Genomic DNA, 15,290 nt, shown 5'->3' with positions numbered 1-15,290 from the left:
CGCTGCCGGATAGCAATCAAATTGTCAGACGCTCTAAGTGCGAATCCCACTTCTTCGTTGCTCTAAATATACGAGAGCAAAGAGAAAGAGAGCCCGCCTTCAACTACCAAGCCTTTCTTCTTCCTTTTAATCTTTCCACTCTGTAGATCAATCCAGCGAGAGCAGGAAATATCGATGCCAGGCGTCGATGATACGATCCTGGCATCCGCTCCAACCATCTTCAATCTTCTTTCTTATACCAGAGTTTGTTCGATGAACCGTTTTAGATTCATCCCTCGTTGGACCTTGTTTGATTGCTTAATTTACTCGATGTTAGGTTATGTCAAAGTCATGATATAGGATGATTGTAAAATTGGTCAGCGATCGTGATATATAATCACGTTTCGAACAGTTGAAACAACAGAATCGACAGAGGTACGGACATGTGGGCAAACAAAATTTCAATCGGAGACTTATTAGAAAGAGATCTTTGATCGATGCAATGATACTAAGTACGATCGTATCTATAAATAGAACTACTAATTTCATCTTTAAAGTTACGCTTAGATTAAATCATCGTGTAGTCGTCGTAGTTTATCTCTTAAGTTTTTCGACACGGATATCTTTTTATAATTTCAGGAAGAAAGAACATGCACTTTCTTTCATTTACTTAATTTCTCAACATATGATGTTTAACGTTAGAAACACTCTGCGATATACATACATAGATTCGATAACGCGTTTCGAATAAATGGTTAGATCATGCATCGGGAGATTAAAATAGCACGCGATTAGCAATGAGCGTGATGCGTGAAAAACGAGGCTCGTTATAATTTGCTTATATAATTCGCTCTCGAGTACGAAGATTTCAGATTAGGAACGCTACAACCTTAGGTGCTTTGAATATTCCGAGTCCTAACGAAGAGTAAAATAAAACAACTTTGGAAACGACTCGAAGGAAATTTCAATATACGTTGAAGGATTTGAAAATCAAACGCATAATGGTTATCACGAAACAAGGAATTTAAGTAATTACTCTCTATCTATCGTTAAATCAACGCTGCAAGCAATCCATAGATTTGAAGTTTTCTCTAAAATTTGCTCGTGGGAACATGCAAACGTTATTTTAATCCGATTTAATTTAACGACTTTAGTTCGATCATCCATTGATTCCCCGTACACGGAGGATAAAAACACAGTAGGAAAACATTGTTCGCCATAGTAGAGAGTTCTCGAAGAGAGTTCCATTGGTAACATGGAGCGTTCGTTTGCACGTGCTATTGTGGCTGGGCGGTCGCGCGCACGTTTGATTGCGTCGAGGATCTTAATGAGGCGAGGAAGCTTCTTTCGCAATTGATTCGCGTCAGCCAACGTAATGCGTACTCTCTTACCACGGCTCGTCTTCTTTCCGGCTGATTTAAGAGGCACAATGATGCGCACGCTAGGTGAGAAGAAAATACGCAACCGATAAATTTCATTATAAAATTTTATCGACGTTTTTGTAATTGTCGTTCGATCGATAGCTTGGCTGGTTCTCTCCGCGCCAGCAAAGAAGTTAATTATCCTTTGCAGCAAAAACAACCGATAAGCGTTTCCGTGTTGCTCGAAGAACTTTGAAGAGTTAATTAAAGGTATCTTGAAAATCGTAAGATTGACTGGGATTTATAGTACAATACAATAGCTCGCGAAACTATTTTAATACCTATCTTCGAAAACTGTGACGCGTGTATTGTGTGATTTTTGTATAAAACATCCTGAAATTTCATGACTATATTGCTGAAACTTGGAACTAATCTGAAAATGTACGTACAAATCAGAGGATATTTATCGCAGGCATATATGTAATAAAAAATTAAGGTCTCGTATCTGAGTTCCAGTAAATATCGAGGTTTACTAAATGTTTCAAAATATTTTATATAATACGTACAAGTTTTCTATGGTAAGCGTTCAAATAGTTTCGTGATCCAGTATATATCTCTAGTTTCAACTTCACTGTAGAAAATAGAAGTAGACTAGTTTCATGTCACGAAGTTTCCACTGCATCGAGAAAATGCAACACGATTTACCTGGAACATTTTTCCAGCGACCGAGTCGTAGATCGGTATGAAAGATACGATTCGCGGCACGCTGAAGTTTCTCAAGGCAGGGAATAATGGGAAAAATCGTTGTTTCAGCGAATGATGCGAGAATCAAAGAGCGGTTCGCAGGCTCGTAAGCGCCATGATCGGGTTTAGGTGGCGATTAAAGAGTTGCTCTCGAATTAATGGTAGAAAGGAATCGTATAATTCGACTCGACGAACTTGGAATTCGTTACATTAGGCGCGTCATTGTTTAACCAGCGATGATTAATCGCAACGGTTTATTCTGAGAAACCTCCGGGCTCTTCCTTTTGAAGACGGAAGTACACATCGAAATGCTAGATAGAGATCACGCTTTATAATGATCGTTCGTGATTCAAATATGAATACGATGATACGAACCTTTCAGAGAGTGAATCGACGGTACTATGTTCGAATGCTAAGTAGCTTCGTGGTAATCGTGATCTATTGCACCTAGGAAATCATTCAACGATAACAATAACCTATCCCGTTTAGCGTACATCGTTTATTAATCTGTAACTCCTATTGTTAAATCGAAGAACTTTAGACCATATAAACGTTGTTATAATTTCCCTCTTAGTTCTAGAACTGTCATCAACTACCTAACAACTTGTCATGTATAATTACATCTATTGTACATCGATGATTATAATCGAAGCAATATCGTGAAAATAAACAGATGTATACAGATCAGAAAGATCATAAGAGAATAGTATAATAAATATTATTCTTAATTTCCTGATTGTAATATCACTTCACGATTAAACACGTGAAAACATAAATCATCATGTTCGCTTTATCTAAGAATTTTTTTACAAAACACCGAACGTTTTTCCATATGAAACGAATATTCAAGAAGCATTGTAAGACGATAGATAAAGAAAGACTGCGATTCACACACCACCGATCATAATTATCCGATCTTGTCATCGCCATCATAGTTCTTTCAACCTTTGGAAGGTGGGAACGGATGGAATGAAAATTAAACTCATACTAAGAATCGTAACATCGGAATCTAATTCTCGATTAAAATGCCACTGGCCGCGTAACAATGCGACGGAAATGCATAATTCATCGATGGCGAGTCAAGATCCGCTCCACTAAATGGATAATCGTCTAACGAGGATGATCTTGCGGGGAACGCGACCGCGGCTAACCGAGCACCAGATATCGCCCCGATCTAAAGAGCTTTCGAATTAATACCTGGGTAATTGCGAATCAAATTAGAAACGCGTGACACGAAGAAATTCGAGGAACGTCGAATAAATCAGTCGTTACCAGATGCTATAACTGTCCAGTTAAGCTTGCGTTCGATGATTACGTAAGAAAAAAATTTAATAGCCTGTAGCGTTCTTGTCCTGAACATGCTTCGTTTGAAATGCAGAAACGCGATTAATGAAAAAAAAGTTATTTCTGTTAGCCTTTTCGCTGTTCGACGAGTGTTCTTTAAATTTCTAACAAGAATAGCGTTTCATAAGAGTGTAATAATTTAGAGAGATAAATTCAGGTGTAATTAATTAGAATAACCCGAATGAGACCTGTTATGTTATCTGGATTCAAACGACTTGAAACCATCTGACCAGCGTGAACTTGTCATTTAAGTTGAAATATTCTTTCAAGTTTCTATGCTCGTCCTCGTTAGTCAGGTCTCTCGGTTTCGAGTCGCTTGTATTCAAATAGCTCGAAACCAACTTACTAACGCGAAACCAGTTATTTTACTCGACTTGAAAGGAACAATAGTTGCTACGTAATGTTATTCATACTTTGTTAATGTTATTTCCACTTTCGCTTATATATGTTCCTTGAATTGAGACCACTCGGTTTTACGCTATCTATTTTCCATTAGGTCTCTATTTGCCATTAGATCTCTATTTGAAATCAGATTACGCGAAATATTTTATGATTGTAGATTGATCTTTATATATGCATGAATTAAGTCCCGATAACAGTCAACGTTAATATCTAAACACCATTTCGCAAACATCAAATAAAGCTGGTATTAGGAACGAAACAATCTGAAAATATATACTTTTTACAGACTTGAGATTCCGTAAAAGAGGACCATATCTGAACAATTCAGCACCACATTTTTCCTAAATTCCAAAAGTAAAATAGTTCAGTTTCAATGCCAGTGAATCATCATTCTCCGTCAGTCTTATAAAACCGAGACTAACCATTTGATTCAACCATTGTTTACCGGAACGCATTCCACTAAAATTACCCAACCAGCGATCGTTATCGACTTACACGATTCACGATCAGCAGCCAGATCGCGAAGGTGAAAGTTTCGTACGCGTTTTGAGCGCTCAATTACAATTTTACCTTTATCTCGAGGTATATTTGCAAACGAACGATCGATAATCGACTCGATCAACAGCCAACACATTACGTGTCGTCCTCGCGCTTTAATCGTAGCGTAATTGCACGCTTCACCCCCGATCAATTAACAACCACCGTTATTATCGAATATTAATTGGTCAGGCGACGAGAGGCGCGTATTTTTTCGAGTTACACGCGTCGAACAAAGACTTGTGCCATTTATCGAAACCTCCTATCGAATCGGATAAATAATTATGTAGGTAAACTCTTCCTGGCCGCGATAAATCTTACCATAACCGTGGTTCGCCATTCATTGTATCGTCGCGTTGTTGCGCCGTGGTATCAGCGACAAGCAGGAAGAATTTCTACGAGTTCCATTTCAGTCTGTTTCCGTATTTGCGGAAAGCGTATCGAAACACGTGGAGAAAAAGAGAAAGAGGGAAAGAGAGAGAGCGTAAAAGGGTGAGAGAGAAGGGAAGAAAGGCAGGGCCACGCGATACGCGTTAAACAAAAGGCGTGCTTATTAAAGAAACGAACGATCAGTGCCGATAATTCGTAACAATAGGCGAGAAACCTCTATTGTACATTGTTCCGATATGCTATCACTGTTTATCATCTGATTGATTTAGTGCGACGACGTGGATCGCGCGACGTGAAAGACGGAACGGATTAGATGCTTTAAAGAGCAGACAAAAAAGTAAGAAAAATGGAGATAAGAAGGGAGGACAAGAGTAACGAACCGCGTTAACGACGAAAAATACGAGCAACCGGAAGCGGGAAACGCGGAGACACAAACGCTCGTTCCGTTCACCGAAGAGAGTCTCTCGCAGTTGCTGCGCTTTCTTGTCGGCTAATGAGTCAGTATTTATTGCCTGACCTTTACCGGTATGTGTATCCTCGCGTTTCCTCCTCCATTTCGTTCATTAGCAGCCATTAATTCGCTTGAAATTAAATCTGTAATATTTGCCTGAGGGTCCCTTGTACGAGGAATCTAGTAATCCTTATTGTTGCGTTAAGCGAAAAAAAGAAATAGGGCAAAGTGGATACACGCACCATGGCGGCGTTATCAATCGAAGGTTAAATAAATTTCAGGTTAGAACTCGCACCTTTCTATATTTTACGGAGCTTACACCGAAAACAGAGGTAGTCGCGTGGTAGCTGATCCCACGAGGGGAACAAAGATTGTAATCAAACGAGTAGATACCAAGCGACTCTTGATACTTTACGGTGGAACGTCGCGCGATGTATGTACACAGAAGCCAACTAAGGAACGAAGTGTTTCAATTTATCGCCGGTGCCACGACTCTCTGTACAGTTACTCGTGTGAACGCCGACTCTAATAACATTATAAATAAAGATACGAATCTCGTGCGCGCTTCTTCACCGTACGATGTCCCTACGTTGAAACGATACGGCATTCGTTTATCCTGACTCTTAAAAGACCTAGCCGTGCCTGACGCGATCCACTGACAATTACGTGCCTATCTTGACTGATTACGGACTACATTGAAATCATTAAAGTTATCAATATACGTAGATTCGTAGATAATCAATAACTGTGTCAGTCCATCGAGATCTTCCAAGTTATTGAAATTATTAAAATCAACGATGACAAACGAACTTGTCAAAGTCATGGCTAATTCCATTGTTTAAGTGACTCAAAAAAAAAAATCGCTTTTTGAATGGTTCAATCACGAGTGGCTCGTGATTATTATACTTCGTTTCGAATGCAACGAGTCTGAAGCATCTAATATTTCACTACACATATTCCGAATAGCCTGTACATCGTGTCTAGCGAGCATACAATCGGCGGAGCCACGTTTCACATCGCGGGAAAGGTCAACATCCAGATCGAAGATAGAAGCTGAGATGTTTACAGCTATTATCATCTAGTTTGCCCGCGGTGGAACACAAATACAAATTTAATACCGATCAATCATGGACGACGTACTAGACTGACCTCGCCCAACGTTTATACACGAATCTCTTAGTGAAAGCGATAGACCGTTACGTTACCCCGCTACGGATGTAATAATTATTCAAAAGTGGCGGTGTTCTCGTGTTTTGCCGCACGATAGGATCACTATGCCGGAAGAGACGTTCGGACAATATTAGTTATCGTTAAGTGATCGATGGAACTCGTGTATTTTTCCACGAAAACAACCCCTCGCTCCAACACAATCGTCGAGACTTTCGTAAAAGCTCTTGTCCCGCTAGGAAATCACGTTACGAACTTGGCGCCTCCTAACTTTATGCAATAACTTCCTGACAATCGATAATGCTCCGGTGCATCCTCGCTGTTCTACTTAGTTTACAGTTCCCGACACATGGAACATCGACGTTGCTGAAAAACGGTAAATACCTCTGCGGTTGGCCTGGTTTCGATTCTCACGCGGAATTTGTGATCACCTTCGAACAAACTCGTAAATCTTCGATCTTTCACGTAAGGATGATAACGAGGCTGGTAAACGCTTCTTCAACAGTCGTATTGACTAAGAAGCGATGTTTGTGCATAAACGTTTAAAAATTTCACGGTGTACGGTAGATGCAGTGAATTTTTACTTCCGATGAATTTATTTATTGATATAGAATACGAATGCGTGACAACAAAGAGAATTTTCTCACCCTTATAGTCGTTAGGTTCAAGGTATCTCGAACGTCGAGCTCTTCCACCGATCTTCTCAATGGTGAAAGAAGCCTCATTCTGATCGTTCGAACGAGACATCTCCAGCAACGCAAACGAGGAAATCGTAGCATGAATTTCACGGCTATCAAACGCGTAAGGCAAATAACGAGACAGGAACTGTCTCACGCTCTCGTCGCGACAAAATCCATTGTGAAAAAATTAATATTAATCAAGGTGGATGCCGGCGCAGTTTGTATGCAGATGGGGGATTCGGTACGCGTGCAACAGAAAGTCCGAGTAATTACACCGTCGCCTCGCGGAGCAGAACTGAAAGTGCTCGCTGAGTGTTCGATGCACGAACCGTATACCAACCAAATGGGGGAAAATGAAATTTGAATATTTCAATTATCTAAATTCTTTCGTACATGTAAGAATACTTTCATTTATCAACGTTATTAATGAATAGAAATATGCGATAAAATGTAGAGTTTATTGCTCTAAACCCCTCCAAAAATAATTTCCAACTAGAACACGCTACACAAAAAGTTTGATACCGATAATTTTGACTAGTTAGGCAGCTCTAATGTTAGTTAAAAATAGTAATAACCATATAAAACTATCAAAAGAAAACCTGCAAAAAATATCGAAGCTCTATCTCCCAAATCACATTTAATCTTACTAAGCTTCTATACACCTCTATCCCAAGAAGTTTCCTGTCTAAATTCTTGAATCTTCTACCTAAATACGATCTCACGATAGCAAATTAATTGCATGTATTTCTGCAACGTATTGCGTGAACGATATAATTAACGGCACACCGTAAAAAACCGCAACCGAACGGACGGTTGCGTGAGTCACTTTCATTCGCGTTGGCGCGCCAAGCGCGCGAGTTAAATTGAAACGCGCGAATGCGCGCGCCTGCGCGGATAGATGCGCGAGAGACGAATGCGCCGCATATTCAAAATTTATCGGCCTTCGCGCGTATACTCAAACAACGCGTTGCGCAAGTGAAGAACAGCGCGTGGTCTAACTGACAAATAATCCGATAACAATTCACAAGTTTCGGTAGTTTATCGGTTGATCTTTTATTTACCGGGCGGATTTATTCTTTTCTCGTTGTGACCGAGTTTACGCTCCGCTATCTTGAGTAAAGGAAATAAAATAAATACCATCTTAGATTGTCCAAATGGATAGATGTTACGAGTAATATTTTGCTAGTTCCTTTGTGATATTTATTTACCGAGGCGTGAATAAGCCGAAATAACTTTGTTATCGAGTGTTCGTTGTTTTTATCTTGTTAGAGAAATGTCAGAAGACTACGGTTTAATATCATATCTCAATGTTTTCGAAGCAAAGAACACAGAATCTTATGTCACCCATAGAATAATACAAAGTCGTGTTAGTTATCACAGACGTAAAACTAGGTCTAGAAAGATTAATTCCAAAGTGAGCTAACAAGGTTGTCCTATCTCCACGGAGATAAATTACAAAAATCGTGTAAATCTCCAAAAACGTTTGTCTTGCTCAAATACGTGTAACTCCAAACATCTATCCGTACCTATGAATCAATTAACGATATAATTATACAGGGGGCAACATGAAAAAAAATCTAACTCCATCAATCTTATTGAAACAACCTAAACATAGCCTTCTATCGAGGAAACGAGCCTTCGAGCACTCGCGTCCGCTTCACACCCCTTCAGCTCTCTTCGAACTCATTACAAAGCGTGGCCGGTAACATAATTCATTGGAACAATAACGTACCTTGGCCCGGCTGGTATTCGAGAGCACGAAGAGAGAAAGAAAGGAAGAACACGTAACTGAATGCTCTTTTATCGTACTAATTTAAATTTTTATACGTAGCCGTGGCCAGGGGAGAGAAGGAGCCCGGGAATCTTTTGTGCGTCGTCGTCGACTGCTAAGCAACTATCATCAATTATCCTCCGACATTGGCAACGCGCGGCTCGTGGCACATCTCGAGCTGTTCTCGATAGAGCCTCGAAGAGCTGGGAGAGACGACGCTCTTTCTATCCTTCGAGGCTTACGAGCGTTCACCTCACGCCGACACGAGAGAACCGGAGTGGGCCGGCTCGCGACGGTACAGATTCTCTCGACACAATGCCCATTCCTGCCGTGAAATTGTCTTAATTGTGATTAAAGTTTTTGTCAGTCGACGCCGGATGTTCCTGTGTATGCACGAGGATAGAGAAAGAACTAGGTTTCTCCCGAGACGCGAACAAAGCCCGCGACACTCTAGATTCTTATCGAATACTGGATTTCCTACGTATACTTCGTAAGTATTAGGACACATATTTTATACGATGCGTGACAATTGAATCGTCGAAAAGGCAAATTAATTAACTCCAATTCTTATTCAAGCTAGCAAATTTACAATAGTATTCAATAGCTCGAAAAAAATCTTATTTTCATAAAATTATTTACTAGAAATAGAGAAAGCGTAAATAACTGTAAATTCTAAGAAAATTTTTTAAAAACAATGTTTGTAATTGTCGTTCGTCTGTGCGATTTAATTTGTGGAGTTGGTCAACGTGATTTCTAAGCGTCCCAAAACTGTTCGTCTGTCTTACTAAATTAAGTCGTTGAAACTCAACAATGTTCGCCTTACGCACGTCCCCATTACGTTATTACATTTGCCAAGTATAATCAGGTTGATGACGTTGCTCCATAGATCATTTGTCGCGTCCTTCATGTTGAATAATTTGATTCGATTTGAGAGCGCGGTTAGACACATTGATGGTGTGGAGAGATTGTAAGAAAAAGTACGAATTCTTTCCGCGATACGTCAACGTACGAGGTTTTCTGGATCTTGATAGCCGAGAGCTGTTGCAGTCGATGCTCGTTAAGGAAAACGTTTCCGGTATTTCGCAAGCGCTGTAGCCAACTTTGTCGGACGACTAAAGACATTGTAATAGCGAGATATATAGGGTAACCGTGTCCTTACATTTTAATAGAGCTCATTGAAGAGACTAGATTACCTTTCAGATGTCTTTTATAAGCTTAACCGTGAATACTATATATATATAATACTAATTATGTGCTTTTTATCGCGACATCCTTGAATTTGACTGAAAATGTAACCGTTAACTCAACTATATCCTATAATACAAACTATACATATTATATATCGTTATACAACTATAATTAACCCTTAACTCAAATAACACACGATGCCAAATGTCTCGATAATTTTCTTTTGAGATTTCATATATCTCGAAATAGATAGAGGAAACGCGTGGATGAATGTATTATAAGATTTCTTTATCAAAAATGTTAGAAATTAAGATTTCCAGTGGTTTCTATCCTATATGATAATTTATTGATAGATGGATATATTACAGTGGATTAAACAGAAAAAGATGATTATTTAACTTGAACTTAATGCAGTAGTGTAATATGACAACTTTCGATTAACGACTCTTCACCCTCCAGTGGCTAACTGAACATCAACGGCTCCGGTGCCGAAATATATTGATGGCCGTTAGGCTTATCGAAGTTTTCCAACCCTTTCGGCTTGTCGGCATTTGCACTTCATCGTTGACATTGTCTGTACGTTGACGATCTTTCCGCGGTACTATAACAGAGACCAAAGAAGCCGCTGTAAAGAGAATCGTTATACCAAAAACTAAACACTAGAGAAGATGTAGAGTTTTCCTAGAAGTCAGACCCACTTCAACATTTTCAATTATATATATCTGCGGCAAGTCAATATATTTCTATTAAACCATACCAGTTAAGGATACAAAGAACGATCCGAAATCTAGTAGAGAGGTCCCATCTGAAGTTTTATTTTTTCCCCAAGTCTCTCCAAACTTCAAAATTGTTCTTCCAACGCGATAAACATCATACATCCTATTCGTGAAATAATAATCTGGTTGAAACGAAAATTCAACGATTCATCAAAATTCGTGGTGTTTGACTTTTTCTGGCTTTACGAGCTCACCTGAACGTCGCGTCAGAGGAACGAAGCATCGTCTGGCGGCACAATGACGATATTTAATAGAAGCAACGAAGCGTGAAGCAACGAAGCGGCTCGCGATAAAAGAACGGCAGAAGGAGTGGGGGAAGGGCACGTGTTTCGTTTTTTCGATGGAATTTGCATAGTACCTTTCTCTGGTCCTCACGAGCGGGGCAAGTCGGCCGTCTAGAAGTGCGCTCGATTAATTAGTGGCGAAAGTAAGTGAAATTGCACACGGTGCATTGTGGCAGGCGCATCCCTGCACGACGCTAACCGCGTCCAGGTGCCGTACTCTCCAGCCAAGGCGGAATGTCGACCCGCTATTTTTCTCGGTTAATCATAATCACTTATGTAGGTCGCGTGAAAATACGAAACGCGCGCGAATAACGTTCCTCGCTCTATATAATCACTTCGTTCCCAGATCAAACTCTTCGACTCGACTATTTGACGAGAACGATATTCGAACTTCTCAGAAGCCTCGCCGATCAACTCCACGTTTTATTCATTCCTTAATTTTGTTACATAAATATGCGATTAATATTCAGTTCTCGAGAAAGAAATGATTTACTGCCATAAGCCAATTTATTATATTATTCATTTTATATTATTTCTACATTTCTATCATAGTAACCTTATTTCTATTCATAGAAAATACTAACATCGTTTTGTAAAAAAAAGAAGGCTCTGTCGAAACCTGTATACTATTCATATTCTACACGAAATCGCCAGTTTCGAAGGTATCACGTATCGAACCAATAACTAGCCTAAGATAACGTGGCGAGACTCTATGAAAATTTTCTGCCGTTTCCAAGACGATGAACGTAAGTAACTAAGTAAAGTCGGTAATGTTGACCGAAGCGAAGCGTTCAGTCGTAAAGTTAAGATACATGTGTATGTTTTCAGAAAATTTGTAGACACACGAAGTTTTAGGGCGTCGCGTTAGAACAACGTCAAATATGTGCCGAGTAATAAATCCGTATCAATGTACATAAACGTAGGCTTGCCAACGTGGCTTCGAAATCACAGCGTCATAGTTCCGACAGGAATCGCTGTCGAGTGAAAATTAGCTTCTTCAGTCGTGACAAAGAGGTTTCGTAAGAAATATGTACGTTAATACATATTAAACAAGGGGTTCGTGCGATTAAACCGGGGACAAACGTTTTTCTGACGATCCGCGAGCAGCGACCGTGTAACCTAAGCATATACGCCAAGAACGAACAATGATATCATCGATCTTGCTTCATATAGTATGAGAGTCTTTCGAGAAGAAAACAGTATCGTACGATGAAACGTAGCTCGTTTCGTTTCTATTTAATTTCAGGGACGATGAATGAGCGCCTCGAACGTAACATAATAAGATCCACGCGGAAGAGGATATACGTGATAGCGTTTTAACCGATTTAAGAGAATGTACAGGATGTTATAAAAAAAAAATGATCTAGATCTTCGTAAGCCTATAGCTATCGCCAAGAGGAGTAAAATACGTTCGTTAAACGAAGATCCTAAAATCGAGCAAATATTTTTCTCGAAACGTACTATAAATCTCCAAACAAAGTCTTTCGGCCTATTTTTATAACACCTTATATAACTGGAAACAAGTATAATATTAGGGAGAGAACGGAGAGAAGCTCGTTCGTTCAACTGCAACATCGTATCTCACATGGCTGATCCGATTTGCAACGGCCATGAACGTTAACAATAGCGATTAAAGAGTCATCGATCAATCTGTCCGCCTACATTCGTTCAAAGCAAACATTCTTCTCGGTGTTTCCACTTTCGATTCAAGTACGCCGTTCGATAATGGAACAAATTATTTCCGATAAAACGAAGAAGTTGAAGAGCGTGGGCAAGAGCCGATACGAACGAAGCAAATTAAATTAACACTGCTAAGAAAGAAAACAACGATTTGATTACCGACGCCACCGAAGTCTCCTCCTTTTCTTCTTGTTTCTTGTTCCGATCCGCGGTCGTGACTGCGAACCACGATACGAGATGTGCAAAACATTGCGATAGCGCGAGTAACGGGAGAAAATGCTGCGTTAACGAGTTTCAGATAAAACTGCCTTTGAATCGCAACGATTTTCAACGTCGTTTCCATCAGTCTCCGAGGCCGATCAACGCGAGTAAAAGTCTTTAAGAATTTATTAACTTTCTTTGAAACTCTTCCTCGCTCCGAGAGAAAGAGTTTCTATTTTATACACGTATGTAAATATGTGTAATTCAAGTAATTCTCGAACGCGTACCTACAAAGCGCTTCAAACGAGCAATTTAAATCCTCGTATACGCATACATGCTATCTATTGTAAAGCTACATCTGTTGGTACGAAATTTTAGTTAATGCTCGATTATCTGATCGCGAATTCCTATTATGCGAACGAAGGATGATAGGTAATAGAGAAAATTGGCTAACTTCCATCATATGAACTCCAGTCGCATAAATTGTTTCTCCCCCGACAAGTTCAGATACATGAAGGGCCACTGTGCTCTCTCTCTCTCTCTCTCTCTCTCTCTCTCTCTCTCTCTCTCTCTCTCTCTCTCTCTGTCTTACATCTTCGATATTCCATGCAATTGTCAAGAACGATAATGACAATAGAGGGCGATCGTCCTCGAGAAAAAGCTTAAAACGTACGACGACGAAAATCGAAATAGATCAACACGCCCACGCGACGATGTCCCGCTCCGGAGTTGCTGGTAAGCACGATAAAACGGGGAAACGGTTCACGCCGGTTTCGCGAGTTGTTCGAGGGCCAGACGAGGACAGATAACGAGATATAGGGATGGGAGAGGGGTGGTCGGCCGTATTTATCACTCCGAGATCCCGAAGAGCGCACAATGCAAGGCGAGAGAGAAGAAAAGAGAGGTGAACGGAGCGGTTCGCCAGGCTGTGGAACGAGACGCGATGTAGTGCAGGTAGATTTATGGAAGGTGGGAGGGAAGAGAGAAAGAGAGACTCTGTGTGTTTGTGTCGCAGGTCAGCCGCGGTTCACGGTCACGGGGACCAACCGCTGGACTAACCTAACGTAACCTGACTCGACGACCGCAAACTGAATTGCACCCCGTCCGCCCCTCGACACCCCCTAGTCCACCCTAACCCCCCGGTTTCCGACCGCCTACCGCTCCTTTCTTCCTCTCGAACCGATCTTCGTCTCTACACGTTGCTATTCTTCCATTCGTCTACCCTAGCTGTACTCGCGAACCTCCCACCTCCTCCAGCGGACCGATCCGTTTAATTTATTAAGATGCTGACCCCCCTCCGCCCCCCTTCCCTCGAGCCACCGACCCGGGACTTTGCAAAAGCGCCGTCCCTTTTTTTCTCTCTCCCTCCCGATAATTACAATACGAGAACCGCGGATCGAGTTCTAGGAAACAGACTGACTGCGAGTCGACGCTATTCTCGAGACGCGATGAGTTCTTGCGACGATTCGAAGAGTCGGATTTGGATTCATTGGATTCTTCGTGTGGAGCAGGGGGTGAAGATTGACGTAGAGAAAATCGGATGAATTGGAGAGTTGTTAATATTAGAAACGATATTATCGGTTTTCTAATTTTAACCCTTAACACAGTCAGTGCCGTGTGAATCTAATAATGGATACACGTTGAACTTTCCATTCACGCCATTGATGTCCCCAGCGCGTACAAAAGTGATGATGCGTCTCCCTGGTGGTGAGCCTGAGTCATAATTTGATCTTTATTTAAACTTAATATGTACTATTGTGTAAAACTTTGCTAATGATATTAATCCAATTCACTCTGCACGAAGATTCTAGCGATAGATATTTCACTTGAAGCATCTCAGCGATTTTCAGTTTGATCCACAATTATAACATAATTTCAGAGATTTAAACTTTTGACCGTGGTGTCTCAGAACTACCGAAGAATTAAAATACTCTCATTTCACTCTAGTGCTTACTCGTTCACCCAAACGCGTTTCAATTTTAATATTTAAGAAGTTGGTTAAAATCCATTACAACGACGGGAATCGAAATACATCGAAATATATGACTGACTGTATAATCGGAATATCCACATACTTATTCCACCAAGACTTAACGCTCGATGCGAACCCCCGTTACATCAGGGTATAACAATCGTTTGCATAACAGTGCGGTGGATCTCCGTGCTTACGCATCAAAGTAATCCAATCCGACAAGTCGTAAATTGCGCGCACCCCCAACCCAAACGTGTTTCCCTTCCGCTATACGAAATTTATTAACAGGGCGTGCCTATAGGTACGGTACACAGACCAGCCATCTTTTTCCTGATTGATTAACACATCTTGCTGGATCTGCCG

General features: G+C 40.6%; 1 protein-coding gene across 3 annotated transcripts in view; it reads right to left on the bottom strand.

The window, feature by feature from the left end:
- LOC126919906 (uncharacterized) overlaps positions 1–15,290 on the bottom strand; it is a 303,683-nt gene that overhangs the window by 286,186 nt on the left and 2,207 nt on the right. For 2 of the 3 annotated variants that reach the window (XM_050729590.1, XM_050729594.1), the window contains exon 1: positions 7,023–7,169. The exons of the other annotated variant lie outside the window; for it this stretch is intronic. In XM_050729590.1, coding sequence (XP_050585547.1) covers positions 7,023–7,154 — 132 coding nt within the window. In that variant the 5' untranslated portion in view covers positions 7,155–7,169. Of the gene's footprint in view, positions 1–7,022; positions 7,170–15,290 lie in introns of those variants that run through there. 3 annotated transcript variants of the gene reach the window in all.

The sequence above is a fragment of the Bombus affinis genome, chromosome 1, assembly GCF_024516045.1.
Source record: "Bombus affinis isolate iyBomAffi1 chromosome 1, iyBomAffi1.2, whole genome shotgun sequence".
Lineage (NCBI taxonomy): Eukaryota > Metazoa > Arthropoda > Insecta > Hymenoptera > Apidae > Bombus > Bombus affinis.
The sequence above is the reverse complement of the archived record's forward strand: the minus strand, read 5'-3'. Positions and strand labels throughout refer to the sequence as shown.